The sequence below is a fragment of the Sorex fumeus genome, unplaced genomic scaffold (assembly GCF_029834395.1).
Source record: "Sorex fumeus unplaced genomic scaffold, SorFum_2.1 ptg000126l, whole genome shotgun sequence".
NCBI lineage: Eukaryota > Metazoa > Chordata > Mammalia > Eulipotyphla > Soricidae > Sorex > Sorex fumeus.
The window spans coordinates 6,779,495-6,806,959 of record NW_026606183.1 but is presented as its reverse complement, the minus strand read 5'-3'; the positions used below and the strand labels follow the sequence as shown (position 1 = coordinate 6,806,959).

Here is a 27,465-nt window from a genome sequence, read left to right as displayed (position 1 = left end):
ATTAGGAGGAGCATAGCTTGCAGAGGTGGGTTTGCAAAACTCCCAGAGGAAATTCAACTGGAGGCTACACTGACACCTCACTGCACCCAGCATGCCTGTGCAAAGGGCAGAGGGAAGTAGCAGGGGCAATGGCAATCTTGTACACACAAATTTTAACCTGACTTCCCCCGTGTCTATCCCAGGGGACAGCACAGCTGAGGTGTGGCAATGCTGCTGAATGGTTGATGCAATTACTGAGCAGTGTGACCCAAACCCAAAGCTTCATTTCCCAGAATGGTTCATAGAAAACAGCTCTTGGGGCTGGAGTGATAGCACAGCGGGTAGGGCATTTGCCTTGCATGCGGCCGACCCGGGTTCGATTCCCAGCATCCCATATGGTCCCTCGAGCACCGCCAGGAGTAATTCCTGAGTACAGAGCCAGGAGTAACCTATGTGCATCTCCAGTGTGACCCAAAAAGAAAAAAAAAACAGCTCTCACTGATCACCTCCACACCTTTTAACCACAGCCCAATCAAACCTCCTCTGGTGATTTGGAGCTCAAATTAGTGTCACTCTGTGAAGGCAAGTGCTCACAGAGCAATAGTCTTGTAGGCAAATAGGGACACTGAGAGAAGAGAGTGTTTCTTTTTTTTTTTCTTTTTGGGTCATACCTGGCGATGCACAGGGGTTACTCCTGGCTCTGCACTCAGGAATTACTCCTGGCTGTGCTCAGGGGACCATATGGGTTGCTGGGAATTGAATCCGGGTCGGCCGCATGCAAGGCAAACGCCCTACCCGCTGTGCTATCACTCCAGCTCCAAGAGAGTGTTTCTTACACATTAAAAAAAAAATTTTTTTTTCCAACAACCAAGGATGGAACCCCGGGCTTCACTCATGCAAGACAAATGCTCCACCACCAGAGTCATATTCTGGTTTCTATTTTTTCTTTTTTTCTTTCAACCTGTAATCTGAGACTTGGCTGGTTTATCAGGCACATTCAGACTTATCTTCTTACAGGATCTGACAGGCCTGAGTTTCTTGTTCCCATTTTACCAGTTGAGATCATTGAGGTCAGGCACAATGAAGCAAGGGAGAGATACAAGAGGTGCCAAGTTTCTAAAGAATTGAGACTGTGGGTGCCCAACAGCCATTTCTACAGGTGGAGGGTGGGTGAGGTAGGCATTGCTGAAGAGTGAGTGATCCAAAAGAGGGCAGAGGTGAGCCGAGCCTTGTGACAGCTAGCTAGCCCAACTCAGACTTCAGTGTGATAAACTATACAGTGCGGCTGGGTCTGCCTGCCAGACTCGTGCATCCGTGCACTTTTTTTTTTTCTTTCTTTGCAGTTGGTCTTGACTGTTGCAGGAGATCCTGAGAAAGTAAACTCGAATCAGGGCTGGAATGACAGCACAGTGGGTAAGGCACTTGCCTTGCACGCAGCAGACCCGGGTTCAATCCCTGGTACCCCATTTGGACCCTCGAGCCCGCCAGGAGTGATCCCTGAACGCAGCGCTAGGAGTTCAGCCCTGAGGGCCGCCCGGTGTGGCCCAAAAACCAAAAGAAAAAAAAGAAAAGAAAACTCGGATCAGGTGGGCTCTGCCCAGTTGCTTTTAAGCGGAGAAGTGAGCGCGGACTGCAGCCTCTGCAAGCACCAAGGCTGGGAGGGATGTCCTTGAACTCACAGCCCGAGGAGGCATCGCTACGCCGCCGAGGGACAGCTGCAGTCGGCCCCGAGTCCCGGAAGCCACTATCTGGCTGGCTCCCTGCGGGGAAGAGGTACTCAAAACGGGACGAAGCGCCACGCAGGCCCCAGCTCCCTCCTCCGCCCCCTCCAGGCCGCCGTACACCGCCCCCCCACCCCCATCCCCAGCCCGAGGCCACTCGGTGTCTGCGACTCGGGAGCGCTCGGGCATCCCGACGGGCGCCGACCTCACTGAGGCCTTTCCTAGGAAGTTTGGAATTTCGCATCTCGTTCACGCTCGATTCGCGTAGATGGGCCTGACATAACAGGAAGGTGCCCTTAAAAAAAAAAAAAAGTGACGGCGCACTCTAAGCGTCATCGCAGTGGTCTCAGTCTCTCTGGAAACTTGGCTCCGGCCCTTGGCCAGCCTGTAGAAGATGACACCATCCGGTCCGCCTCAGCGCCTTTCCAGTACTGCGCTCTCCGCCCTCAACTATGATGGCGGCGCTGCTCAATTTGGCTTCTTGCCCCTAGGGATGATGGCTGCCAGGCGGCTTCACACAGTGGCTCACCACCCCGGAAGACGGGGAGCGGCGATTGGGCGGTGCCCAGAGTCCCCGGGAAGAAGGCCCCTGGCGGTTGGGCAGTACTGGGTAAGGCTAGTTTTAAAGGAGCCGGAGGTGGGAGCCGTCGAAGACCCGGGATCTACGGGAGGCGGCGGTGAGCGGCGCGCGGGGGAGGGCACCGAGTGGCTGGAGAGAGGGCGGGAGGAGGGAGGGAAGGAAACTTTTGAACCGTCTGGTCCCCGCTGGGGAGCGCTCTGGGCGGGGACTGGGGGAGTGGGCAGGGAGGGGGTCTGTGGGCGGGACCTCCCGAGCTCTGAGTGAACGGGGGTATCTCCCAGCTTGACTGTGGATCCCCGGGGATCCGGACCGAGTTCGTGATGCTCCAGTTTAGTCCGCCCCGTCTAAGTGGAGCTTTGCGGAGCCTGCACTCACCTGCCGAGGAGGCTCCGCGCGCGGCGTCTGTCTGATTGGCGAAACCGCCCCGTAGGATTCTTTCCACAGGGTGCCCACTTGTGGGAGAGCTGGTGGGAAAGGGGGCCGTCAGCGTGTGGGGAGCGGCCGAGGATCACAGAGGGACCTCGTGGAAACAGCCTCTCAGGACCGGGATCCTAGCTGATCCCGGAGCATCCCGGGTTAGAACCTGCAGGGACAGAGACCCCGGGAGACCCGGGCCGTGGGAGAACTGGGGCCTCCGCAGTTCAGGTTCACGGCCGGTGTCTGACTGGGTGCTAGTGATCTGCTGATCGCGGCAGCGGGAAAACAACCGCCCCGAGTGGCCGGCCGGGGGCGCCCTTGGAGGCCCGAGCTCCGGCCCCGGGACTTGCCAGAGCCTCTGACCATGAAAGGTGGAACTCCAGGGGAGGGACTGACCCTCACTCCCCACTCCCCCGCTCCCCCCTCACCCCAGGCTGCTGCCTGGGATCCCCCAGGGACTCCCCGGAGCCGCTGCTTCCCCCATGGACTTGCGCGGGGATTCCAGGTGAGCGCGCACCCCGCCCGCCTGTCTTTAGCCGGGGAAATGGGATCCTGGCGGTCTCACGGAGCCACCTGCAGGCTCCAGCGACCATTCTCTGCATCTCTCATCCTCCAGCCCGGCTAGCCGTCCGCGTCTGTGCCGCCGGCCCGTGGATGAAGCATTATGGGGAGCCAGGAGCCCGAAACGGCAGAGGCTGCAGCCTCGGGGGGCCCCTTCGCCATTGGAAAAGGCCTCCCGGCGAGTCCTGGCTGTAGTGCTGGAAGATATCATGGCAGCCCGAACGGTGAGCCCCAGAACTTGAGGGCCCCTTCTCTTCCAGGAGTCTCCTCAGTACCAGAGTCACACCAGAGGGAGTCCTCGTGAGGCTGAGTTCTGGACATCTCATTCTCATCCCCCTGGCTCAGGCAGCCTCCCACAGGCTGCAGTTTAGCTACATTCCTGATATTCCTGCCAGGCTTGACCAAGATCTTGGTTCCTGCTTCCGGTTCCCACTGAGGACCATGTTGGTCCTCCAGTTTGGGGAAGGCTCGAGGGCATCCTCTGTGATGCCAGGCCAGCTCCTAGTGTGGTGCTGGGTGACCATGCAGTGCCAGTGATGGGAGCAGGGTCACCTGTATGCACTCCCTCCCATTCATGCCTGCCCCACCATCCCTACAGTTCCTAAGTAGGAGAAACTTATTAGCTCCACATCTAGGTTGTTTGTGGACGTCTGCCTCAGTGGGGCTGAAGTCTTAATCTCCACTGCATACACAAGAAAAACGTAGCTCCCGCCCCCCCCCCCCCCCCCCCCCGGCCAAATAAAGAAGGCAGTGAATCACCTAAGGGCCCTCTGTCCTCTGTCCTCTGTATTTTTCCCAGTGGCCAGGGTGAGATTGCTCTGGTCCCCACCAGCTCAGGATCCTGGAGTATACAGCCCCTAGTTGTGTTCTGCTGCACTGCTTTGTGGATCCTGAGTGAATTTTAGCTTCCTTGCCTGTCACTTAGGTGCCCTTGGGTACAGCCGGGCACTTGGAGGCCCTGTTGAACTAATCTCATTCTTGATTTTGCACCTCTACCTTCTCTAGGCCCCCCGGGCCCCCCAAGAGGAACCTTCCACCCCGCAGCACCACAGGAACCATCAGGATTCAGTCTGCAGTCAAACACCTGCCTTGGCACCACAAGAAGCTCTGTGGGCCTCACAGGACAGGTGAGCAGAGCTGGAGAGGGGGTCAGCAGAGGCGCAGCGGAGCTCCTCATCTGCCCGTTCCCTCTCTAGACCTCCAGACCTGCTGCATTTATGCCGAGAGCCTTTGAGCCGCGCCCATCGGACCCCTTTCTCCTTGAGGCATCGATCAAGGACAACCCCTGGTCCAGAGTGGGGCTCTTCACAAAAGGTGGATCTGGTCTCCCAGCCCACTCTGGTGGTGATGCTAGAAGATATTAACAACCCCAGTTCCCCAGCTGAGGTACAGGCACTTTGGAGGGAGGTGTTAAGGAGAGAGGTGTTAAGTGGGGAAAGAAGATAGTAGCAGGGGCTGGAGCGATAACACAGTGGGTAGGGCATTCGCCTTGCACGCAGCCGACCCGGGTTCAATTACCAGCATCTCATATGGTCCCCCAAGCACCACAAGAAGTAATTCCTGACTGCAGAGCCAGGAGAAACCCCTGTGCATCTCCAGGTATTACCTAAAAAGCAAAAAAAAAGAAGAAGAAGACAGTAACAGGAGGGCTAGATCAGAGATGAAGGACATTGTTTCAGGAAGAAGACATTGCCTAGATAGAAGAATCTTGTGTGAACCCAGACCAACTGCGGTTGGAAACTGGAGTGATTCAGGCCATGAGGCACTCGGCTGGGGGGCCAAAGGGGCCTTCCTGTCTCCCCACAAATGGCTTTTTACCTGCAGGACTTCTCCAGTGAGACTTCCAGCTCCCTTTCCCAAGTGCGAAGGTGAGGGCATGGCAGGGGGTCGCGGGGGAGGGCCAATCAAGGGGTGTGGTGGCATCCCTTGTCCTAGAAGCCAGAGCTAGAGGCTCATGTTCACTTGTCCCCTCCTTCCTTGTAGAACTTTCGGAGGCTGTAAGTGACGGGGAAGGTGCTGGTTCAGACGGAATCTGGACCCAGAAGTCCACCTCCTCAATTTTTACCTTGCCCCTTCACCCCAGGGCCAAGACCACCAGCAGGGTTCTCCAGTCAGTGCCTCCACCCAGGGACATGGAGCCCCCATCCCAGACATCCGCCCTGCCTGCAGACCCACCGGAGAGCTCACCACCAGGTACCGTGTGAGACTTGGGGCTCCGGAGAACCCTAGCTGAGCTGACAGGTGTCCAGGGTTGGCCTTAGCCCTGTTAGGCAGCGCTCGGTGAATGGAGGTGCAGCACTCGGAGGCCTGAAGTCCAGCTTCTAAATTTAGATTCCTAGGAGTGGGCTGATTGTTCCTCCTGTAGCAAAACCGAGTGTTTGAGGTAGGCTGCTGAAATAGGACTCAGAACCTCCAGCTGAGGGGCTGGAGCGATAGCACAGCGGGTAGGGCATTTGCCTTGCACGCAGCCGACTTGGGTTCAATTCCCAGCATCCCATGTGGTCCCCAAGCACTGCCAGGAGTAATTGCTGAGTGCATGAGCCAGGAGTAACCCCTGTGCAATGCTGGGTGTGACCGAAAAAGAAAAAAGAACAATGAGCCTCCAGCTGAAGAATACTTACCTTTCATCCTCTCTTTCCTCAGCCCCGGATCCTGTTCTGGAAACCTCCGAGGCCCCACCTGTGTCCAGTCTTTTACGCCCCCGCCTCAGTCCCTGGGGGTTGGCACCCCTGTTTCGATCCGTCCGCTCCAAGCTGGAGAGCTTTGCTGACATCTTCCTCACCCCCAACAAAATCCCACGTCCGCCACCCCCATCGCCCCCCATGAAGTTGGAGTTAAAGATTGCCATCTCCGAGGCTGAGCAGCCTGTGGCTGCTGAGACCACCATGTCTGTCAGTCCCCGGCCCCCCATCCGCCAGTGGCGGATCCAAGACCCCAGCACCCCAGTATCACTCCCTAAGTCCTCTCTGGGTCGAAGTAACTCCTGCCCTGACCTGGGCCCCCCCAGCCCAGACATCTGCAGCTGGCCCCCAATTCCACCCCACAGAAGTGGGTCCCGGCGGCACACTGTGGGTGGTGGGGAGATGGCCCAAGCACCCCCACCTCCTAGACCTTGTCTCCGGAAAGAGGTCTTCCCTCTTGGGGGGCTAGGAAGTTCTTCCCTCGTCGCATCTTGCTCGTCCACCACATCCACTTCCTTCTCAGAACCTGCAGATCCCAGGTAGTGGTCACAATAGGTCTCCTTAAAACCCGGGCCACTCGGCCGAGCCCCCTCCCCTCCTCGGGGATGATGGGAGATGGCTCCCCGTGGTTTTTGCTCCCCAGCTTTGACTTCTCTGCAGGTCGGGCTCAACCAAAGGGAAGGAGCCCAGGATCTCAGAGGATCAGGTGTTTTCAAGCCCTGAGACCAAGGTAAGGGACTAGACGAGGGGGAGGTGACACGGGGAGGTCGAGCCCCTGATGTATTCTTGCCCACTGCCCCATTGCAGACCATGGGAAAGGTTTCTCGGTTCCGAATACGCAGGACACCAGCCCGTCCTCAGCTAAATCTTACACCAATGGGGCTGCCTCGGCCAATCAGGTGAGCATGGCACTGCCATAGCCAACTGGGTATAAGTGTAGACTCAGATTCCCTGAAATGTGGCTTTGTCTCCTCTAGTAGAAGCCACTGTAGTCAACGTGATGGGTTTGCACTTAGAATGCTCCATCTCCAGCAGAACTTCTGGTGCCTAGCAAGTCCCAGGATTGAAATAGGGACCTTGCGGGCCCCAGGCTTCTCAGGGATCTCTGCTCTTTGCTCCCAGGTTGAATAAGAAGGAGTTCAGCTTGGAAGAAATTTACACCAACAAGAATTATCAGTCACCTACAACCAGAAGGTAAGAGACTGATGGTATGGGGGTGATAGAGGGAAGTCTCGAACCAGGAGACAAGCTGGTAACCAGCACCCATCCCTGCCTGGTTCAGATGCTTTGAGACCATCTTTGAGGAACCTCGGGAGCGCAACGGGACTCTGATTTTCACCGGCTCGAGGAAGCTTCGGAGGGCCGTAGAATTCCGGGACAGCAGCCTTCCCCGATCACGGCGGCCAACTCGAGGGGTTCGGGCTGCAACTGGCAGGACCCACCCACCCAGCATGGCCTCCAGCTCAGATGTGGGACCCCTGCTGCAGCAGCGGCTGGACGAGCTGGATACCTTGCTCCTAGAGGAGGAGGAAGTGGATACGGAGCAACCTCACTCCTAAATGAACCTGGGAGCATCATTTATTCAGCAGCCCTGGAATGGGGCAAGCCTCTGAGGCAGTTCTATTTTTTTTCTCTGTTTGTAGTAAAGCTTTCGATATGATTCTTTTGAATGTCTCTAGTTGAGTTCAAGATTGACTGGCAGTACTGATTGGTATTTATACTTTAGCCTCCAAAGACCCAGAAATGAGCCAGAGAAGGTGATGAGGGTACAAAGGATTTGAGAATTCTCCTGGATGGAGGGAATTGGAATTTTCTCTAGACAAGGCTGTCATAGGAACTGGCATGGCCAGGGTTCTCGTAAGTCACTGACATCATCAAGGAGAGTCCTAGAGTGAACCAAGAAATGCCATGAGTAAAATGGGCCTTAAATCCTCCAGAGTCTGTTTCTGGATTCAATTGCTAAGAAAAATGGGTGCAATCAGCCTTGACCAAACCCATTATAGATCCTTGAAAGGAAATTAGCCTCCATTCTGTACCTAATGGAATATATATTGGTGCAGTGGTGTCCCTTTAAAAATGGTAATTTAGGGCAGGAGAGACATGTGGGGCTTAAGACTTCACATTCAACTCACACCATGGTTCAGTCCCTGGCACTGTTTATGGTTCCCTGAACACCCCAGGAGTGATCCCTGAGCATTGCCAGTTGTGACTCCTCAAACAAAATTAAGTTAACTCAGGCAACCAGAGGCCAAAAAAAGTGTTATTTTACAGGCTTCATAACTTTTACTTTAATTGGATTACGCGAAGCACTACTTGGTAGGGAGACACTCCTGGTGGTGCTGAGGCATGCACCCTTTGGGCCAGAGTGATGGTACAGCAAGTATGGTGTGTGTCTTGCACTTGACCAAACCATATTTGATTCCCGGCACCACATATGGTCCTCCGATCCCTGCCAGGAGTGATCCTTGAGTTACAGAATAAGAAGTAAGTCATGAGCATCACCGGGTATGGCCCAAAACAAAACAAAACAAACAAAAAAAAAAATAGGAAAATCAGCATACACCCCAGCCCTTTGAGCCTGCTACCCAGACCCATCCTAAACTTAGAGGTGGAATAGAGCAGTGGTTAGAGCACAGACCACAGACCTGGACTTCTCCCTGCACTTTCCCTTCTTCATTTCCCGTTGATAGTAACTTGGGGCGGGGGGGGGGGGGGGGCGGGAAAAGTGCAGTGGTCATACACAGGCTCTATTGCAGTGCTTGCACTCCTGGGTCACATATGAGATTACAGTTCTGTATTTGACTGATTTGACTGTCAACCTGTTAGGGGTCAAAATTCTTTATTCAAATTCACTGGGTTATACTCCGGTCATGACATACACACACACATTCTAGTACTGGTAGTAACACTCACTGGGGCCCACACTTCAGTTATAACATACGTTGCTTACTGAGGTGTGGGATGGGGGAACAATATCTTCTACTTTTTTGTTTTTTGAGTCAGACCCTGCATGTTCTGGGGCTACTTGGGGTGTAGAGTGCTGGGTATAGGGGAATGGCAGTACTGGGGGACAATGCAATACCAGGAATCTAACCTGGGCCTCCTGCATATAAAGTCTACAATCCAGACCAATGTGTTACATCTCTGGTCCTACACCCAATTTTTTCTTTTTAATTTTTTTTTATTAGTGACTCACTTGTGAGGAACAGTTACATACTTAGAAACTTTCATGTTTGTGTTTCAGTCATACAATGATCGAGTATCCATCCCTCCACCAGTGCCCATTCTTCACCACCAATGATCCCAGGATCCCTCCCAGCACCCCCACCCTGTTCCCCCCACCCCACCCCGCCTCTGTGGCAGGGCATTCCCTTTTGTTCTTTCTCCTTTTGGGTGTTGTGGTTTGCAATAGAGGTATTGAGTGGCCAAAGTGTTCCGTCTATAATCTACTTTCGGCACACATCTCCCAACCCGAGTGGGTCCTCCCAACACCCTTTACTTGGTGTTCTCTTCTTTGTCTGAGCTGCCTTTCCCCCAGCATGTAAAGCCGGCTTCCAAGCCGTGGGGCAAACCTCCTGGTCCTTATCTCTACTATTCTTGGGTGTTAGTCTCCTATTCTGTTACTTTATATTCCACAGATGAGTGCAATCTTTCTATGTCTGTCCCTCTCTTTCTGACTCATTTCACTTAACAAGATACTTTCCATGTTGATCCACTTATATGCAAATTTCATGACGTCATCTTTTCTAATAGCTGCATAGTATTCCACTGTGTAGATGTACCAAAGTTTCTTTAACCAGTCATCTGTTCTTGGGCACTCGGGTTTTTTCAAATTTTTGGCTACTGTAAACAGTCCTGCAACCAATTTTATTTGGTGCTCACTCACCTAACTTCTGTATGGTCAAATATCATTTGGAGTATGAGGTATCAGACTGCAAGCCTGCAGGAACTGCACTCAGCACATATAAGCTGGCACCACTCAGCCTCAAACTAGCAAAACTCAGATCTGCTCTGGGAGATTTCTTGAATTCAAATCGTAGTTTGTAAACTATTTGTGGGTCACCTCCCCTCCTACTCTAAAATGGCCTAATAGAAAACTTTCCTAAAAGAACGCATTGTGCTTTTATATTATGACTTAGGGGCGACAATACATAGTGCTGGGTTAACTACTCCCCACCGCAGTAGTCTTGAGAAATCATGGCCAACTGTGCTGGGATCAAACACGGGGATTCTGCGTGCAAACAACTACCTTTTTTGCTGTCTCCATCACCTTTTTTATTTTTTTCTTTTTTTGGCTTTTTGGGTCACACCTGGCGATGCACAGGGGTAACTCCTGGCTCTGCACTCAGGAATTACTCCTGGCGGTAGCTCAGGGGACCATATGGGATGCTGGGAATCGAACCCAGGTCGGCCGCGTGCAAGGCAAAACTCCCTGCCTGCTGTGCTACGGCTGCATCCCCTAATTTTTTAAAGACAGAGACTATAGCTGGTGCATGAGTGTGGAGTTCATGTGGAATCCTGGAATTGAACACAAGCCCTCACACATGCTGTAGCACTTGAGCTGAATGTCTAACCCCTGCAAGGTGGGCTATTAAAAAATCATCATTATTACTTTACACAACCATAGGTCAGCACCTTCCCGTTAGCTGATCAATTAACGCGGCCAGAACAAGCAAGGCACGCCTCGTGCCCGAGACATCGACGCCACGGGACGGTAGGGGCGATTCGGCTGAGCCGGAGAACGGTGCTGCTACGCGCGTGCGCGAGAGCCAGCCGGCCCCTGGGCTAAGGACAGCCGCGGAAGGGAGACGTAACCGGCGCAGAGAAGCGCTACGTAGCCGCGCGCCGCCCAGAGGCCAACTGCCCCCTCTCACTCGAGCCGGACAACCCCAACTCTGGTCAGAAGGATGCCGTCAGAAGGCGGGCCAATGAGCGAAGAGCAGGAAGAGGCGGGCTCACCCAGAGGACCGCCCCAAGCAGCTACTTCTGACCAGTCGAGTCACAAGACTCGATGTAGGGCGGAGCTAACATGACGTATACCCAATCCAAGGTTTGAGAGCGGCTACAAATTCCCCCACCCTCTCTTCTTCACCCCGCCCACCATCCTGACGCGCACGTCTCAGCCTATCAACGACTGAGCCTGTGGAGGGTGAGGGGGGAAGGAGGGCGGAGAGTGGGAGGAGGCAGAGAGAGGAAGGAGGCGTAGGCTGAGGAGGAAGAGGGAGGAGGGGCAGGGAAGTCCTGGCGGAGAAGAGGCCCAAGACTCCAAAGGAGACTACGGGAGGGTACGCTGGAACTCCCCAGCTGGTCAGCGGTCATTCAGGATACCTCAGGAACGCAAGTCAGACGGACGGAGGCAAGAAGGAAGAGACTTTTATGTCGGCAGACAGAGAAGCTCTACCCGTCACCGTTGCCTCACATCCGGGCCTTTGGAGGGCTGGCCACCCCCCACGACCCCGCCCCCCCTCACGCCTTTCATGGCGACCGGAGGCGGAGGCTGGAAGAGCTGGGCCAGGAGAAGGCCCCTTTAAATCTCCTTAAAGGGGTGACCACTGAATTCGGCGTACAACGACGCCAGCCTTAAAGGGGAAGCCGTCGAACCGAAGCTGACACATTGAGAACTGTGCTGTTGGGAGAACTGGAGCAAGTGGGGATTCTCGCCTGCACTTCTACCCCCACGCAAGAAGTCCTTTAAACTCAGCTTAAAGGGGAAGTGACTGGCCGCTTGTGGAGGACTAGAAACGAACTCCCCAGCCCTTAAAGGGGCGGCCTGTTTGGAGGACCCCGGACTCCTTAAAGGGGCGGCCTTTTTTAGCCGGAGGAGCTGAGACACTTTTTAAAGGGGAGGTCTGCGTTTCGGGGCGAGCTTTCGGCCCCTTTTAAAGGGGTGGCCCTTCCTCTTCCTCGGGGAGACTTGTCTCGACCCCTGGCAGGGGGCGGCCACCGCAGTAGGCCGGCCGGACGCCGTCGGGTCGTCTTAAAGGGCCCAGGGGCTGGACAAGCCGAGGCCTCGCCTTAAAGGGACGGCCGCCCCGTTTTCGCCGTCTCGGCCCCTCCGGCCCCACGGGGGGGCGCCTCGGGCTTGTCGCCCCGGGGGCGGCGCTGGCTCCCCGGGCCTTGGCCTTGGGGCAAGCTCAGGGCCAGCAGATTCTGCTTTAAAGGGGAAGTCGTGGCCCTCTCGTCCCTGTGCAGCCGCCAGGGCCGCGCCTGCGACCCCGGGCCTGTGGACAGGCCGCTTCGGGCCCAGCCGCCTCCGGATGCGGCGCTGAGGGCGGTCGCCATGGAGACGGCAGCGGCCGCGGCTCCGGGCCCGGGCTGGGCCGCCGAGGGGGAGCGGCGGCGGCGGCGCTGCTCGCGCCGAGACCGAGACCGGGAGCAGCGGCGGCGCCGGGGACCCGGCGGCGACGCGCCCCGGGCCCTGTTGGCCGCCCCGCGCGGCTCCTCGTCCTCGTCTTCGCCGCCGCCACCCGCCAGGCCCTGGTCGTCGGCTTCGTCGGGAGAGCGGCCCGGAGGCCCACGGCGGCGGCGGCCCCGGCCCAGGCCTCGGCCCCCGCGGCCCCGGGCTCGGAAGCGCCCGGCCGGCTCGGGCAGCCGCGGGGAGGAGGAGGAGGAGGAGGAGGGGGGCGCCGACGACGGCGAGGCCGAGGAGGAGGCCGAGGAGGAGGAAGAGGAGGAGGAGGACTTGATCGATGGCTTTGCCATCGCCAGCTTCGCCAGCCTCGAGGCCTTGCAGGTGGGGCCCGGGGGGCTCGGGGACCTTTGGGGGCTTCGGAGGGAAGGTGGGGTGCCTGGAGTGGGTGGAGTTGAGGGGGGAATGCTGGCACCCCAAACCAGAGCAACCGGCTCCTCTGGCCAGGCCTCCGCCCCACCCTGGGTGGGAGGAGGGAGAGCAAGGCCCCGGGGACCAGCCGGCTACCGGTCCGGTCCGGGAGCCTCTTCCGCGGCCGTGTCACCCCGAGAGGACGGGGCTGGCCCTGTACTTTAGTCCCCCCTCCTCCTCCACAGAAGGACGCGTCTCTCCAGCCCCCGGAGCGACTCGAACACCGGCTGAAACATTCTGGAAAGCGGAAGAGGGGGGGCTCCAGCGGGGCCACCGGGGAGCCCGGGGACAGCTCCGATCGGGAGCCTGGCCGGCCCTCTGGGGACCGGGCACGAAAATGGCCCAATAAACGGAGAAGGAAAGAGGTGAGCCGGGCCCAGACCCCTGTCCTTTAGTGCGGGGCGAGTGCCCTTCCCCAGTGGCACCCCCAGGCCCCCCCCCCCCCCCGCGACCCCAGAGGAAGGAGGGGCAGATTTGGAGTGTGACAGAGAGCGCAGGCCTTCTGGGATTCAGGGTTGGCAGCGCCGGGGTGAGTTGAATCATAGGTGAGTGAGCTGTGGCCACTGCCCTGCCCTCAAGGCGGTGGCCGGCGACCGGGAAGAAACGGCTGGAGATGAGAGCAAATAGCCGCAGCTGACCCAGGAGCTGCCCAGCACAGAGATCTGATGCTTCAGAAACCCGCATGAGGAAGCGCCACCCTCCCTGGGGGAGGGGAGGGCCCTGGGGAGGGAAAGCCCCCTGGGTTTCAGGCAGGCAGGCCCGAAGGACAGTCATAAGTTAGAATTCGGAGAGGAAAGCAGGTCAGAGTCGGGTTGGGCAGAAGCACTGAGATGGGAGAACCTCCTGCATGTGGGAAGTGGCAGGAGCAGCCCCTGGAGAGTGCCCGGTAGCTTGGTTCCTGCTGGGAGTGTCCACGGTCCGGTCCCGCCTGCCCGCCCCCTCCCTTACTCCACACTCTTGGTCTTTCTCAGGCCTCCTCCAGGCACTCGCTGGAAGCTGGATACATAGTAAGTAGAGCTCACAGGCAGCAGCCCCTCCTCTGTCCCTTAGTAAAAGTCCCCTCGTGACCTTGGGCCCCAGCTTCCCTCGGGTAACACCTTTGTCTTTCCTTCTCCCTAGTGTGATGCGGAAAGTGACCTGGACGAGAGGGTGAGTGGGGCTAGAAGTTTCTGGGGGGGCGGTGGAACATTTTGTACATTGAATTCCCATGGCAGAGTCTGCCCTTGAATGAGAAGTATGGGCGGTGGGGGTGAAGGAAGGATTGAAAGGCTCCCTAAAACTTTTTGGGTGACTGGAGAGGGTTGGCAGGAAAACCAAAGGCCCTGGTTTTGGTGTCCCACTCTTCCCAAAGCCTTTGGAGATGCAGTGGCTCGACCAGAAACCTAGAGCCGCTGGGTCCTTCCTGCCGGCTCTCAGCCTGCGCTTCCAGATGAGGGTCGGAACAGAAAGCCAAGGCAGCAGCAGTGAGGACACTGCAATGCTGTAGTCACTGTCAGGACATAACCCATAAAGCTATTTGAGTTTTATCCTAGTTTATTGCTAGAGCTGTTTTGCTTGCTTTGAAATGAGTGTGTCCAAGTGATGAGAGTAGTGGTTTATTTTCTCCTACTTGATAGTAGTTTGTTTTCTTCTCTTATAACTAAATTTGCACTTCCCTGATTTATGTCTTGGTTTTTGTGTTTTTTAGGGGGGTGTTTGTTTTTGTTCTGCTTTGGGGGCACACTGGGCGATGCTCAAGGGTTATTCCTGACTCTGTCTGTAGTCAGTAATTATTCCTCGTGGTGTGCTGAGGGGACTATACAGGATGCTAGGGGTTAAGCCTGGCTCAAGCTGCTTGCAAGGCTAGCACTATCGCTCCAGCTCTTTTGTTTTACTTGAAAAGGTTAGCTAGAGGGACCGGAGTAGTGTTAGAGTATGTATTTCACACGTGTGGACCCTGGGTTCTGTTCCCATTTGCAACAGAAAGGTAACTGGACAGGGACTGTAGTGAACCAGAGTTCTTTTCCATCTAAAACAGGGCTGGAGAGATAGTTCAAGGGCTAAAACAGAAAAATCTCCCAGAAAGAAAAGAAAACAGCAAAAAATACCCTCCTGTTGTACCTCTCGTACCTGAGCTGCTCCCTCATCACTCCAACATTCGGAGATAGAGCCAGTTTTTGCCACGGAGGGCTGGTCCATTCTAAAGAGAATGCACAAGTATCAACAAGTATTGTTAAAAGTCTTATTGCTGATACTTGGGACCAAATCTGTAAGCTGTCTAGACCAGTGGGCTGTAGCGGACAATATCAGACTTTGCTTTGGCATGTCTGCTTCTTCGGTGCTTCTACTGGGCTCAGTGCTCGTTACTCAGTCCTTTTCCCTACGCACAGAGCCCACAGTCTCTGGTAGATTTCAGCTTGATTGATGGAGTAGTCTTGCCTCTGCTGCTAGTTCAACAAAGACTGTTGCCCTTCCTTGGGTGAGGGCCTGGCCTGGCCAGGACCTAATCTTGTCTCCACTTCTTCTTCAGGCCTCTGATGATGACCTCGATCCATCCTTTACTGTCTCAACCAGCAAAGGTTGGTCCCAGTGGCTGGGGCTGGAGGCATGGTGGGAAATTGGGTGTGCGTGGGTCTCAGCTGACTGTCATTCTGCCCCTGCAGCCTCGGGCCCCCATGGCGCCTTCAATGGGAACTGTGAAGCTAAACTCTCCGTAGTCCCTAAAGTGTCGGGCCTGGAGCGGAGCCAGGAACAGCCCCCGGGGCCCGACCCGCTGCTAGTGCCTTTTCCCCCAAAGGAACCACCACCTCCACCAGCCCCTCGACCTCCTGTCTCACCCCCTGCAACCTTGCCAGCCGCTCCCACTCTGCCACCTCCGGCCCAGCCCCAGCTGCAGCTTCGGGTTTCACCCTTTGGCCTCCGCACTTCTCCCTATGGCAGCAGCCTGGACCTCAGCACTGGCAGGTAATTGGGGTTTGGTTTGGTCTGGAAAGGCCTGATTCTTTTAGTGACCGCCCTTGAATTGTATGGCTGGGATGTGGGATGGTACTTGTGGGCTGTAAAAAGGACTCTCAGGCTGGAAAAAGTTCGAGAGACACTGGGTAAAGCAAATCTCATGAAATTGCAGCAGGATTTACTGGAACCGTTCTATGTTCACATGTTCACATGCAGGGGAATGTAGTTTCTGCTGTTTCCCCTTTTTTTTAATTGGTGAGAACCTTTATGCAAGGCATATATACTCGGAATATGGAACATACTTCGGGAAATGCTGACATTGCTTGGGAGTGCTGACTTTAGTGTCAGTCAGGCCTGTATTCAAAAATCTTTTAAGTTTTTGGACCACACTCAATGATGCCCAGGGGTTATTCCTGGCTCTGTGCTCAGAAATTACTCCTGGCAGTGCTCGGGAGGTCAAACCTGGGTCAGTTGCATGCAAGGCAAGCGCCTTACCCATTGTACTATCTCTCCGGCCCCAGTATTCAAATTCTTTTTCTGACAACTGGCTATGTGATTTTTTGACAAGTTGCTTAATCTCTCTGAGCCTTGATTTTCCTCTTTCTGTGATCTGTAATAATTATAATAGTGTCTTCATTCTAAAACTATTGTGAGGATTAATTATGAGTTCCTGCAATGTTTCCCAAAGTGTGTATGCTCATTGTTTTGATTTGTGAGCATTGTACACATACACTTCACATCTTACATGGAGATATTTTTATTCTCCTTGTATGTGATTTTGAAAATATGGCTAGGGGGCTGGAGAGATAGCACAGTGGGTAGGGCGTTTGCCTTGCACGTGGCCACCCGGGTTCAATTCCCAGCATCCCATACGGTCCCCTGAGCACCGCCAGGAGTAACTCCTGAGTGCAGAGCCAGGAGTAAACCCTGTGCATTGCCGGGTGTGGCCCAAAAAGAAAAAAAGAAAATATGGCTAGTATCTCAGTTTCCTGATTTCACATGTTATTGCTTAGGGTCACTAAGTAAAAAGAGAGTTAAGTTGAAGAAGTAGACAGTACAGGTGGTTATGTGGATGTGGCAAGAATTGGGAAGGGGCTCTGAAATGTTGGAGCTTTGCATTAGCATGTAAGCCAGTGACAGCACTTGGCCTACAGTGAGTGTGCACTGAAGGGTAAGATTTACTTAGACCATTACAGTTGCTGCTCTACGTTTACTGTCATCATTATAATTCTTTTTCTTATTGAGAGAACTAAGACTCACAGAGGGGCAGTGACTTGCTCAAGGTCACCCAGGGTGTTCCCGGCCAGATGAACCTAGAATTCGGGTCTCCTGACCCACTAGGCCAGGCCATCATGGTGCCGCTTCCACTGTCTTAGGGTGGGAACCATATGGCCTGTTAGAATTAAGCGTCAAAGTGGACAATGAATTTTGTGCTGCACGTGAGTCAGAAAAGGGAAAGCCGTGTGGCCAGAAATGTCACTGGCTGCTCGTTGTGTGGAAGGAGAAAGGGGGCGAGGGGGCTGTTGGGTGTGGGAGGCATCTCAGTCTGAGGATGGGTTCCCTGGGCAGGGGTGGGGATCCTGGGGTTCTACCACCTTCCATGTTGGAGAACCAGGGTCAAGGTATCGTCCAGGCTTCTGACCCCGTCCCGTCAGAGCTGGCACCTCCCAACCCCTCACTCATCTCCCCACTTCTCTCCCCAGCTCTTCACGGCCGCCCCCCAAGGCCCCGGCCCCTCCCGTGGCTCAGCCTCCCCCCTCATCATCCTCTTCGTCCTCTTCCTCCTCATCTGCCTCCTCCTCGTCCGCGCAGCTCACCCACCGGCCCCCGACGCCCTCACTGCCCCTGCCTTTGTCCACCCACAGCTTCCCTCCCCCTGGCCTGCGGCCCCCCCCGCCACCCCACCACCCTTCCTTGTTCTCCCCTGGCCCCACCCTGCCCCCACCCCCACCCCTGCTGCAGGTGCCAGGGCACCCTGGGGCCTCAGCCGCTAACGCCCTTTCTGGTGAGTTTGGGGTCCTGGCCGGGGGGTGGGAGGGCCACAACTCTGGGCTTGGGCCCGGTCAGCACTGGGGCATCTGGACCTTAGCAGATAGCAGGGCTTGAGGAGGGAGTGGCTCAAGGCCAGAAGGGAAGGCCAGTCACCTGGGCCCAAGGCGGCTGACATGGTGGCAGCAGATATTAAAGCCTTCTCCCTCCCCTCCCACAGAGCAGGACCTGATCGGCCAGGACCTGAACTCTCGCTACCTGAATGCCCAGGGTGGCCCTGAGGTGGTGGGGGCAGGGGGCTCAGCCCGGCCCCTGGCCTTCCAGTTCCACCAGCACAACCACCAGCACCAGCACACCCACCAGCACACCCACCAGCACTTCACCCCTTACCCCCCGGGCCTGCTGCCACCCCATGGCCCCCACATGGTGAGCTTCCTACTGGGCCGTTGTTGCGGCCCTGCGGGGGAGGGGATGGCTTCCAGGGAAGGCTCTGGACCCTGGTTGGCAGCTTACTTTTCCCTTCTTTTCCCTAGTTTGAGAAATACCCAGGAAAGATGGAAGGCCTTTTCCGGCATAATGTGAGTGTGTGTGTGTTGTGTATGTGTGTTGTGTGAGTTTGTGTGTGTGTGCGTGCGCACGCATGTGCATCCACACACATGTTTGGTATGTGGCATGGATGCCTCAGTGCCTGTGGCCCTTGACTTTTGGGGGTCCGGTCTTTAATTTGATCGATAAGCATCTTAAGCTCGGGAGAGCCCCTTGGGTGTGTCTTAGGGTGAAGGCCAGAGGCCTATTGGGAAGACCAAGCATGCGCTGTGCATGGACCCCCAGCTTAGACTAGTCCCTTCTCTCTGCAGCCGTACACAGCCTTCCCTCCCGCAGTGCCCGGCCTGCCTCCGGGCCTCCCGCCGGCTGTCTCCTTTGGCTCCCTGCAGGGGGCTTTCCAGCCCAAGGTGAGCTCCCAGTCTAGACTCTGTACCACTCCACCCCGTCCAATCCCAGACACCCTGGACAGATACCTTCGTTGTATCCCTAGAACCCTGCCCATCCTCTGCCCTCGCCTTGTGGACCCAGGTTTCTTCCTTTCCTGTCCCAGACCCCATGTGGTTCTAGACCGCTTTTATGCCTGGTACGAGTTGTCCTGACTGATCCCTCCTCCCTCCACTCCCCTTTCCCAGAGCACGAACCCCGAGCTGCCACCACGACTGGGGCCAGTGCCGAGCGGGCTTCCCCAAAAGGGGACACAGGTGAGGGGGGCCAAGGAGATCTTAGGGGAGCCGGGACACTCTTGAGGGAGAGCAAGGGTAACTTGAGAATGAACCCTTTAATAGATGCTCAGGGCCAGCTCTGGGAGTGAAGTTCTTTGAACAGGCACGAAAAATAGAAATTTTATGAAATTGTCCCAAAAATAAGATTACCAGGGTGGTGTTTTTTATAGGGGTTTTCAAATTGTTTGTCTCAGAGTCCCCACACCCCTCTTTTTTTTTTTTTAACCCTTTCAAATGATACAATGCCAGGAGGTATAGCGGGAAGTTCTGTCCCTAAAATAATGAAAGTTTAAGGTTGCCCTTTGCAAGCTAGAGTTGGAACTAGAGCTTCCCTCCTGTCTACCACAGGTGCCAGCTTTAGAGCCCAGGGCCCTGGGAAAAGCACAGCATGTTTTTCCTGAAAGGTAGATCAGAACGGAAGGTTTCAAGCAGTAAAGGCTTTTGTTCTAAAGAAATCTTACACGGACTCATTCTGAACATTTTTTTGGTGGTGGTGGTGAGCAAGGAAGGATTGTTTGGGAGTTTTGGGCCATGCCCTGTGGTACTCAAAAGGCTATTCCTGCCTCATTGTTTAGGAGTCACTCTTGGCGGTGCTTGGGGAACCATGTGATGCCACAGATAAAACCGGGGTTGACTATATGCTAGGCAAGCACCTTACCCCCTGTATTATCTCTCCGACTGTCTGACCTGTTTTACAGACTTTAAATAAGAAAGCTTCTGTGGTTTAGAAACCCCTTCTACCTCCTCCTGAGCCACCCCCCATCTTTCTGAGCAGCCCACTCCCCCACCACCCCAGGGGCACAGTTCGGAAACTTGGTGCTGAGTGGGAGAGGTGGGAAGATGTTATGCACGTGTGCGCATGTGTGCGCACGCACACACACACACACACACACACACATATACAGGTTTCAGAGGTGTTTGGGAGGAGATTGGGGCTATAGAATGAGGTTTTCAGGTCAACAAACAGGTCTGAGTCGGTGCCAATCTCTGCTTTGCCATCCCCAGATCCCTGACCATTTCCGGCCACCTTTGAGGGTGAGTTTGGTGAGCACCCCAGGCTGCATGAGGCTGGGGCTGGTGTCAGTGTTTGGCCTAGGGAAGGAGGGGAGGGTCTTGATTGGTGTTGAGCTAGAAGCAGAGGCAGCCAGATGTGCGACCACAGAAAGTGAGACTGGTGGGCCACAGACCTGGGCTCATGGAACTAGCCATGGAACCTTGGGCAGGCCAGTTTGTCTCTCTGAGCCTCAGTTTCCTAGACTGAAATGCTCCTAGTCACCCTTCATCTGCAGGAATGATGAATGGGGGTGTTGTATGGCAAGCAAGGCTGTGCCCGGAACCAGGCTTGGAATGGGTGCTGAGTGAATGTTCTTTCCTTCCCTTTCCCTTTGATCATCCTGGGGCTGCAGAAACCAGGGAAGTGGTGTGCCATGCACGTGCGCGTGGCTTACATGATCCTGAGACACCAGGAAAAGATGAAGGTACTGGGGCCGGAGGGCTGGGGAGAAGGGACCTGCCTCCAGCAGTGCCAAGATTCTTGGCCAGAAGCATTCCCTCCTACCCCGTCAATGCCTGAGCACTTCCACAAGAGCACTAGGTTGTGTGGCCAGCTCAGTCCCTGAGAGGCAGAGGCTAGGTGCTCAGGCCCCATCTCGGTGTCAGCCCTTGGAGGGAAGAAGGGGTGGACGAGCAAGAGTGGGTCCAAAACTGGCTCCTCACTAGACCTCTCCCTGTCCCATGCAGGGTGACTCCCACAAGCTTGACTTTCGGAACGACCTCCTGTCCTGCCTTCCGGGGCCCTATGGGGCCCTGCCCCCTGGGCAGGAGCTCTCCCACCCGGCCTCCCTCTTCACTGCGACTGGTGAGTTTGGCCAGCCCCATTGGCGCCTGAGCTTCCCTGTCTAGATCTCCAGGCCCACCTTGCGCCCACTCAGCCTCATCAGAATCTCCCACCTCTCTGCCCCAGGTGCCGTCCACGCTGCAGCCAACCCTTTCACGGCAGCTACCGGGGCCCACGGACCCTTCCTGAGCCCCAGCACCCACATTGGTAAGAGCCGAGGGCATCTTGGGCCACCCAGGTCTTGCCCCTGATTTTTAGGTTTTCTTAAGCTGGGATGGAAGTGGGCCTGAGAGGCCGCTGGAACTGGGGCGTCGTTCACTTGCTTTGTGATCTTGGGCAAGTTACTCTAGCTTTCTGAGCCTTGATTTCATCATCTGTGGAATGGGATAGGAAAGGGCAGCACAAGCTCAGACACTGTCTCTGAAAGCCAAGGCGAGGGTCGGGTGTGCTGTCGGGGAAGGTGGGCAGATGAAGCCTGGGAAGGGAGGGCCTGCTCACTGGCCCTGAGTGACCGTGGCATGCTTCTTGGAGAGATTCAATCCCGACTTGAAAGGGCACAGGAGGTTTGAGCCTGATGGCCTAGGGAAAGATGTTCCCGGAAGAAATTGTGAGGTAACCTCAGCAGGATGGATTAGTTGTGACTGACTAGCCTGTGTGACAAATGTGACCAAAGCTCCGGACTGAGAAGGGCTCTCGCATCAGACGGGAGGAAGCCAGCATGTGTTCAGATGTGTGGCTGGCTGGTACAAAGGGGAACAGAGGAAGAACTTGGTCTTTGGAGTTGGAGAGACCCTGGGCTGTGGGTATAGTCCCTGGCTGGATGACCCTTAGCATCTTTACCTCCCTGAGCCTGTTTTATCACCCTTACGTGGTAATAATTCTGCCTGCCTGCCAGGGGTCGTTGTGAGGTTAAACGTCTGTCAGAGCTCAGGGTCTCACCTACACCGAGGATGTGCTCCATGGCCGCGGGCTTCAGAGCTGCTCCCTCATCTGCCTCTTCCCTGCCAGCTCTCGCTTCCTGCTCAGAACTGGCTGCCCAGTGCTCTGACTTACGCCGTTTTCTCCCACAGATCCCTTTGGGCGTCCTACAAGTTTCGCCTCCTTGGCTGCCCTCTCCAATGGGGCCTTCGGGGGCCTGGGCAGCCCCACCTTCAGTGAGTGTCGGGTGGGGTGAGTGGGTGCAGGGCGGGGGATGCTGAGTGGAGGGACTCTCCATGCCTGTCTCCTGTCACTTTCTCTTCTGCCTCTGTCCAGACTCCGGCGCCGTCTTTACCCAGAAAGAAAGCCCAGGGGCCCCACCAGCCTTCGCCTCCCCCCCAGACCCCTGGGGCCGCCTGCACCGTAGTCCTCTGGCCTTTCCTGCCTGGGTCCGGCCCCCTGAGGCTGCCCGGACACCAGGTTCAGATAAGGAGCGGCCTGTGGAGCGGAGGGAGCCCTCGATCACCAAGGAGGAGAAGGACAGGTACGTTTGCCCCCGGCCCGGGCCCCGGCTCGCTGGGCGCGGTGGTGCCGTCATTGCCTCCCACTCCTGCCTCCCCAGGGACCTCCCCTTCTCGCGGCCCCAGCTCCGGGTGTCTCCTGCTACTCCTAAGACCCGAGCTGGCGAGGAAGGGGCCAGGCCAGCCAAGGAATCGGTGCGGGTCAAGGAGGAGCGGAAGGAGGAGGCTGCTGCCGCCGCCGCTGCTGCTGCCGCCGCTGCTGCCGCTGCCGCCGCTGCTGCCGCTGCCGCCACCACTGGGCCTCAAGGCCTTCACCTGCTGTTTGAGAGGCCTCGGCCACCCCCTTTTCTGGGCCCTAGTCCTCCAGAGCGCTGTGCTGGCTTCCTGGAGCCAACCTGGTTGGCAGCCCCACCTCGCCTTGCCAGGCCTCCCCGCTTCTATGAGGCGGGTGAGGAGCTGACTGGCCCAGGGGCGGTGGCTGCCGCCCGCCTTTATGGCCTAGAGCCTACCCATCCCCTGCTCTACAGCCGCTTGGCTCCTCCGCCACCTACCGCAGCCCCAGCAACCCCTCACCTTCTCAGCAAGACCCCACCAGGAGCCCTCTTGGGGGCACCACCTCCACTTGTGCCCGCTCCCAGGCCCAGTTCCCCTCCTAGGGCCCCTGGCCCAGCCCGGGCTGACAGGTGAGAGAAGGGGAGGGGCAGGGGCAAAGCTCCATCCCCCTTTCTGTTTGACAAGGTCCTAGAGCTTGAGATTTTATGCCAGGGCTGGAGGGCAAAAGGTCAGGACCTCCTCAGCCACCTCTAGGGTCATGGAACCTGGGAGCAGAATTCCCAAGCCCCATGAGGTAAAGCATCAGATGGACCTTGGGGTCATTGGGAGGGCAGCAATTACAAGCCTCTAGAGAGAGGTTGTGTGTGTGTGTGTGTGCGTGTGTGTGTGTGCGTGTGTGTGTGTGTGTGTGTGAGAGAGAGAAAATGTGAGTACACGAGAGGGGGGGTCACTGCAGAGGTCAAAGTTCATGATCTCCTGGAGTACACCATCAGCTCCATCTGAGGGCCCCTAGGTCCTTGGCCTGCTTCCCCAAGGGCTCACTAAGCCAGAGGCCAAAGTGCCCCCCTCTCCCTCACCTACCACCCAAGTCCTCATGCCCTCTCAGGGCTGGGGAAGGAGGGGCTCAAAGGAAGGGGGGTTCCATGTACATATTTATCTCCCCTTCCACATAGCTCTCCAGACCTTTTGTACATTTTTACAGGGGTGCCCCCGCCCAATAATCCCCCTTCCTGGTTAATTAAATCCTCACACTGGTGCTGTGTTCCTAGCCTCTGGCCTCTCTGTGGGGGAAGGAGGAGGATGGTAGGAGGGACTGCTGGGAGGGGACAGGCAGGAACCCAGGGCTTATCCCTGGGAATTTGGGGTCCAGCAGGAGACGGACCAAAAGGGGAAGGGACCTGGGCACCTTGGCTGGTCAGAAGGGCAGATGTTTCCTGCTTGGCTGAGAGCCAGGTCCCCTGGCCCCCCACTTGTCCCTGTTACCTCTGTGTGCTCCCATCCCCAAAAGGCTCAACCTCTAAGCTTCAGATTCCACCTCTTAGTGGCTTAGTCCCCCCTACTCCATTTCCAAGTGCCCCCAGGACTCCTGGGCCCTGTCCTCCAGAACCCTGTTTCCCCAAATCCTGCCCCAGGCTAAGAGAGGGCCAGAAAAGGTCACCATGTCCCACACACCAAAGAAGGGGGTCGGCCCGGGGTGGGCCGCACAGGCAGCTCTTCAGCAGCCTCACGGCAGCAGCCCCAGCCTTCCCAAAGCAGCAGGCGCCCCCCAGGCTGGGGCCCGATCTAGAAGGCAGGGCTCAGTTTAACAAAAACATAACGTTGACTTTTTTTCCCCGGTGGGGCTTATTCTGTAACATGACTTGCGGATATTTATATAAAAATGAGTGTTGCAATGAGGCCCCTTGGCTCCTCTTTTCAGTGGGGAAGGGGATGCGGGTTGTGGGGGTTGGGGGTCAAGAACAACATTGTTCACATCCCGAAAAAGGTTTCTCCCCCTTACCTGACATCTACTGCATGGGTGACTCTTGGGCACAGAAAATTTTCACATTTTTCTACAACCTAGCAGAACATGGTCTATATATGATTCAAACACCATAGAAAACAAAACTAAAATTTTTACACACAATATAGAAAGCAAAACTAAATTTCTTATACACAGTATAGAAACATCTAAATTTCTGTCATTCCATCTCACTTTTTCCCACGGTGACCAGTGTCATTTGATTCAGACCCCTTTATATGTGTTTGCCTACATATATGTGCATGCACTTTTACACATGTTTATTATGGAACAATTCAAACACAGAGCTATAGTACAAAAGAACATGCTTCCCAATCTCAGAAAACTTCAGTTTTAGTCCTACAATATTATTTTCATAACTAGATCCTTAAAAATATTTTGAGAGCTATAGAGATAGTGCAATGGGCTGAATGCATGTGAATGCCAGAGTTCAATCCCTCACACAGGTATGACCCAAATTCCCCCTTCACCCCCACAAACAAAAAGTATTTTGAAAAACATGTGAACTGTACTATTTTGCAACTACTTCAAAGATTATCTTTGATAACAATCATTAAAACAAGTGATAACTTGAACTAGAGAGACTGGCTTCCTCTGCCCTGCTACCTACGACTGACTTGATCCAAGTGTGCCCACTGCCTGATGCTTCCAAAATAACCTATTTCCACCACCTAAACTATGTTTGCAGGTCAAACTCCAGCTCCAGTCAAAGAAGTGGCCAGAAGGAGAAACGTGACTTACAATAAACAAAATTTCACATGGCTAGCATGTAGTTCAAGGGTAGAGCAGTTATTTTGATGTGTGAGGCCCTGGATTCAGTTCTCCAACCCCCACCCAGTACTGCCAAAATAATAACCTGTTACTGCCAGGGTTTACTGCTCTCCTGAGCAGAGCCAGGAATAGCTCCTGAGCATTACTGGGTATAACCGCCACCCCCTAACCTATTGATCCCAATCTGTGCCTGCTTTCCTTAGCATTGCCCTTGAGATAGGGCACCACCTCTTGAGAAGAATACCCAATCTCAGCAGTCCTGGATACCTCCTGATGCTGTATGCCGCCCTGGCTCCCTTTCCAGCAGCCAAGCTCCAAGCCTGCTCAGACCTCACTTTGTCCGAAATGCCTTTTACTCTTTAAATTGCTATTTCATCCATCATATCAGACACATCAAAACAAAATCCAACAACATGCCCAATCTGGGAGGAAAGAGGGGAAAGGAGAACAATCCCATGGGCTGTCTTAACGGTCCTCTCAATTTCTGGGCCCTCAATGATCCAGCTTCTGTTCCTGCCTAACTTGGGCAAAGTGGACAACCAGAGGGACTGTACATGTTGGAGAAAACCAAACTCAATCATTCATCATAACACTGCTCTCTGGAAATCATGCTTTTAGCAGAGGTGGGAAGGTGGTGAGTCGGGGAAGGGGTTGGACAATTGAGCCATACACAGTGGTTCTTGGTGTGTGGGGGCTACTTCTGGTTCTGTGCTCAGAGGACCATGCAGTGCCAGGGATTAAATCTGGGACTCCGTGTATTCTCAGCTAGTTGAGCAGTTCCCTCAACCCTGCAAATACACTTCTTTGGATAAATTCAGCATAGTTATATAATCTTAAGCAACAAACATACTATTTCTGTGCCATGGATTCTGTGTAAAATGAATGGATTTAATTTTTTTTTAGTTTTGGGGCCACCTTTTTTTTTTTCTGCCCAGTGCTCTGTGCCTGGAAGTCATACCTGGCGGGACTCAGGGCCATGTGCGCTACTAGGGATCAAATCTTGGTCAGCTATGTATAAGGCAAGAACTAGCTCTCAGCTCCCAAATGGATGGTCTTAAAACTGCTTAGATGGGGCTGGAGCAACAGCACAGCAGGTAAGGCATTTACCTTGCACGCGGCCAACCCAGGTTCAATTCCCAGCATCCCATATGGTCCCCCAGCACCACAAGGAGTAATTCCTGAGTGCAGAGCCAGGAGTAACCCCTGTGCATCACCGGGTGTGACCAAAAAAAGAAAAAAAAACTGCTTAGGGCTGGAGCAATAGCACAGCGGGTAGGGCATTTGCCTTGCACGTGGCCGACCGGGGTTTGATTCCCAGCATCCCATACGGTCCCTCGAGCACCACCAGGAGTAATTTCAGAGTGCATGAGCCAGGAATAACCCCTGTGCATTGCCGGGTGTACCCCCCCCAAAAAAACCTGCTTAGATATAATTTATATAAAATTAAAATTATATAAAATTAAAATTTATATAAAATTTCGGCTGTTCCTCGCCGAGGCCCCTTGGAGGGGAGCGGGTTGAGCTTTCCTCCCCGCCCCGACCAGGGCTCCGGCAGCCGAAGACCTCCAGGACCAGCCACCACCATGCTGAGACCACTCTCCACACACATGAAGGTACTGGCAGAGGGACAAAGCCACACGGGTTCCGGGGCCGAGATCTCCAAGCCTACTCGGATTGGAGTCGAGCATCTTTCCACCCAGATCCTCCAAATTCCAGTAGGCGGGGGTCACACCCACCACCTGGCCACACCCACCAGTAGGCCACATACACCAGTAGGCCACATACACCAGTAGGCGAGGGTCACACCCACCACCTGGCTTTCGCGGCCGCGCGACGTCTCATCAGGACATCTTTTTATGACATCTTATTATCTCATTCCTACTTTGGACAAACTTGCAGGCTATCGAATGTAGCCTGCCCACAGGGCAGAGTCTGGCAAACTCCCCGTGGCATACCCAATATGCCAAATACCAGTAACAATGACGGGTCTCATTCTCCTAAAGAGCCTTGAATATTATCTCAGGGCCAGGATGAAAGAGACGTTACTGGGGCCTGCTCGAGGCAATCGACGAATAACAGGATGATGAAATGAAAAAATGAAATATAAAATATAAAATTCACTATCTTTTATGACTGCTTTCACTAAGCAATATGATTTTTAAGGTTTATCCATTTTTGTTTCTAATATTTCATTGTGCTTGATGTTAGGATTTTTATTAATAGTGTTGCTTTGAAAATATATGCACAGGTTTTTGTATGAGCTCATGTTTTCATTTATCTTAGGTATGTGCCATTGGTAGTATGTTTAACATTTTATTTTTTGACTTTTTGGATCACACCCGGTGATGTTCAGGGGTTACTCCTGGCTCTGCACTCAGGAATCATTCCTGGCGG

The 27,465-nt window shown here is 54.9% G+C and overlaps 2 protein-coding genes across 4 annotated transcripts; both read left to right on the top strand.

Moving 5' to 3' along the window:
* Positions 1 to 2,242: 2,242 nt before the first annotated feature.
* On the top strand, positions 2,243 to 7,599 carry PRR14 (proline rich 14). 3 transcript variants are annotated; one of them, XM_056137736.1, is made up of 12 exons: positions 2,243 to 2,377; positions 3,131 to 3,202; positions 3,314 to 3,482; positions 4,264 to 4,385; positions 4,455 to 4,644; positions 5,083 to 5,126; positions 5,342 to 5,451; positions 5,902 to 6,478; positions 6,600 to 6,669; positions 6,747 to 6,838; positions 7,062 to 7,133; positions 7,222 to 7,599. In XM_056137736.1, the coding sequence occupies exons 2-12, from the start codon at positions 3,180 to 3,182 to the stop codon at positions 7,496 to 7,498; spliced, it is 1,746 nt and encodes a 581-aa protein (XP_055993711.1). In that variant the 5' UTR covers positions 2,243 to 2,377; positions 3,131 to 3,179; the 3' UTR covers positions 7,499 to 7,599. The 3 variants fall into 3 exon arrangements, with proteins under 3 accessions (XP_055993711.1, XP_055993710.1, XP_055993709.1); XM_056137735.1 differs by having other exon boundaries at positions 2,255 to 2,377; positions 4,455 to 4,572; XM_056137734.1 differs by having other exon boundaries at positions 2,292 to 2,310.
* A 3,534-nt stretch (positions 7,600 to 11,133) lies between these two features.
* On the top strand, positions 11,134 to 24,175 carry FBRS (fibrosin). The gene is made up of 18 exons (XM_056137619.1): positions 11,134 to 12,672; positions 12,945 to 13,124; positions 13,731 to 13,766; positions 13,879 to 13,908; positions 15,269 to 15,317; positions 15,402 to 15,702; positions 17,397 to 17,698; positions 17,903 to 18,108; positions 18,216 to 18,260; positions 18,540 to 18,635; positions 18,861 to 18,929; positions 19,956 to 19,985; positions 20,357 to 20,428; positions 20,691 to 20,808; positions 20,914 to 20,994; positions 21,858 to 21,941; positions 22,042 to 22,249; positions 22,328 to 24,175. The coding sequence occupies exons 1-18, from the start codon at positions 12,220 to 12,222 to the stop codon at positions 22,911 to 22,913; spliced, it is 2,946 nt and encodes a 981-aa protein (XP_055993594.1). The 5' UTR covers positions 11,134 to 12,219; the 3' UTR covers positions 22,914 to 24,175.
* The last annotated feature ends 3,290 nt before the right edge of the window (positions 24,176 to 27,465 follow it).

Coding starts and splice junctions, on each gene's coding strand:
- PRR14 (XM_056137736.1), top strand. CDS start 3,180: ATGGACTTGCGCGGGGATTCCAG. Junction 5,127..5,341: donor TCCCTTTCCCAAGTGCGAAG/GTGAGGGCATGG, acceptor CCTTCACCCCAG/GGCCAAGACCACCAGCAGGG. Junction 5,452..5,901: donor ACCGGAGAGCTCACCACCAG/GTACCGTGTGAG, acceptor CTCTTTCCTCAG/CCCCGGATCCTGTTCTGGAA.
- FBRS (XM_056137619.1), top strand. CDS start 12,220: ATGGAGACGGCAGCGGCCGCGGCTCCGGGCCCGGGCTGGGCCGCCGAG. Junction 13,909..15,268: donor AAAGTGACCTGGACGAGAGG/GTGAGTGGGGCT, acceptor CTTCTTCTTCAG/GCCTCTGATGATGACCTCGA. Junction 19,986..20,356: donor ATTTCCGGCCACCTTTGAGG/GTGAGTTTGGTG, acceptor CTGGGGCTGCAG/AAACCAGGGAAGTGGTGTGC.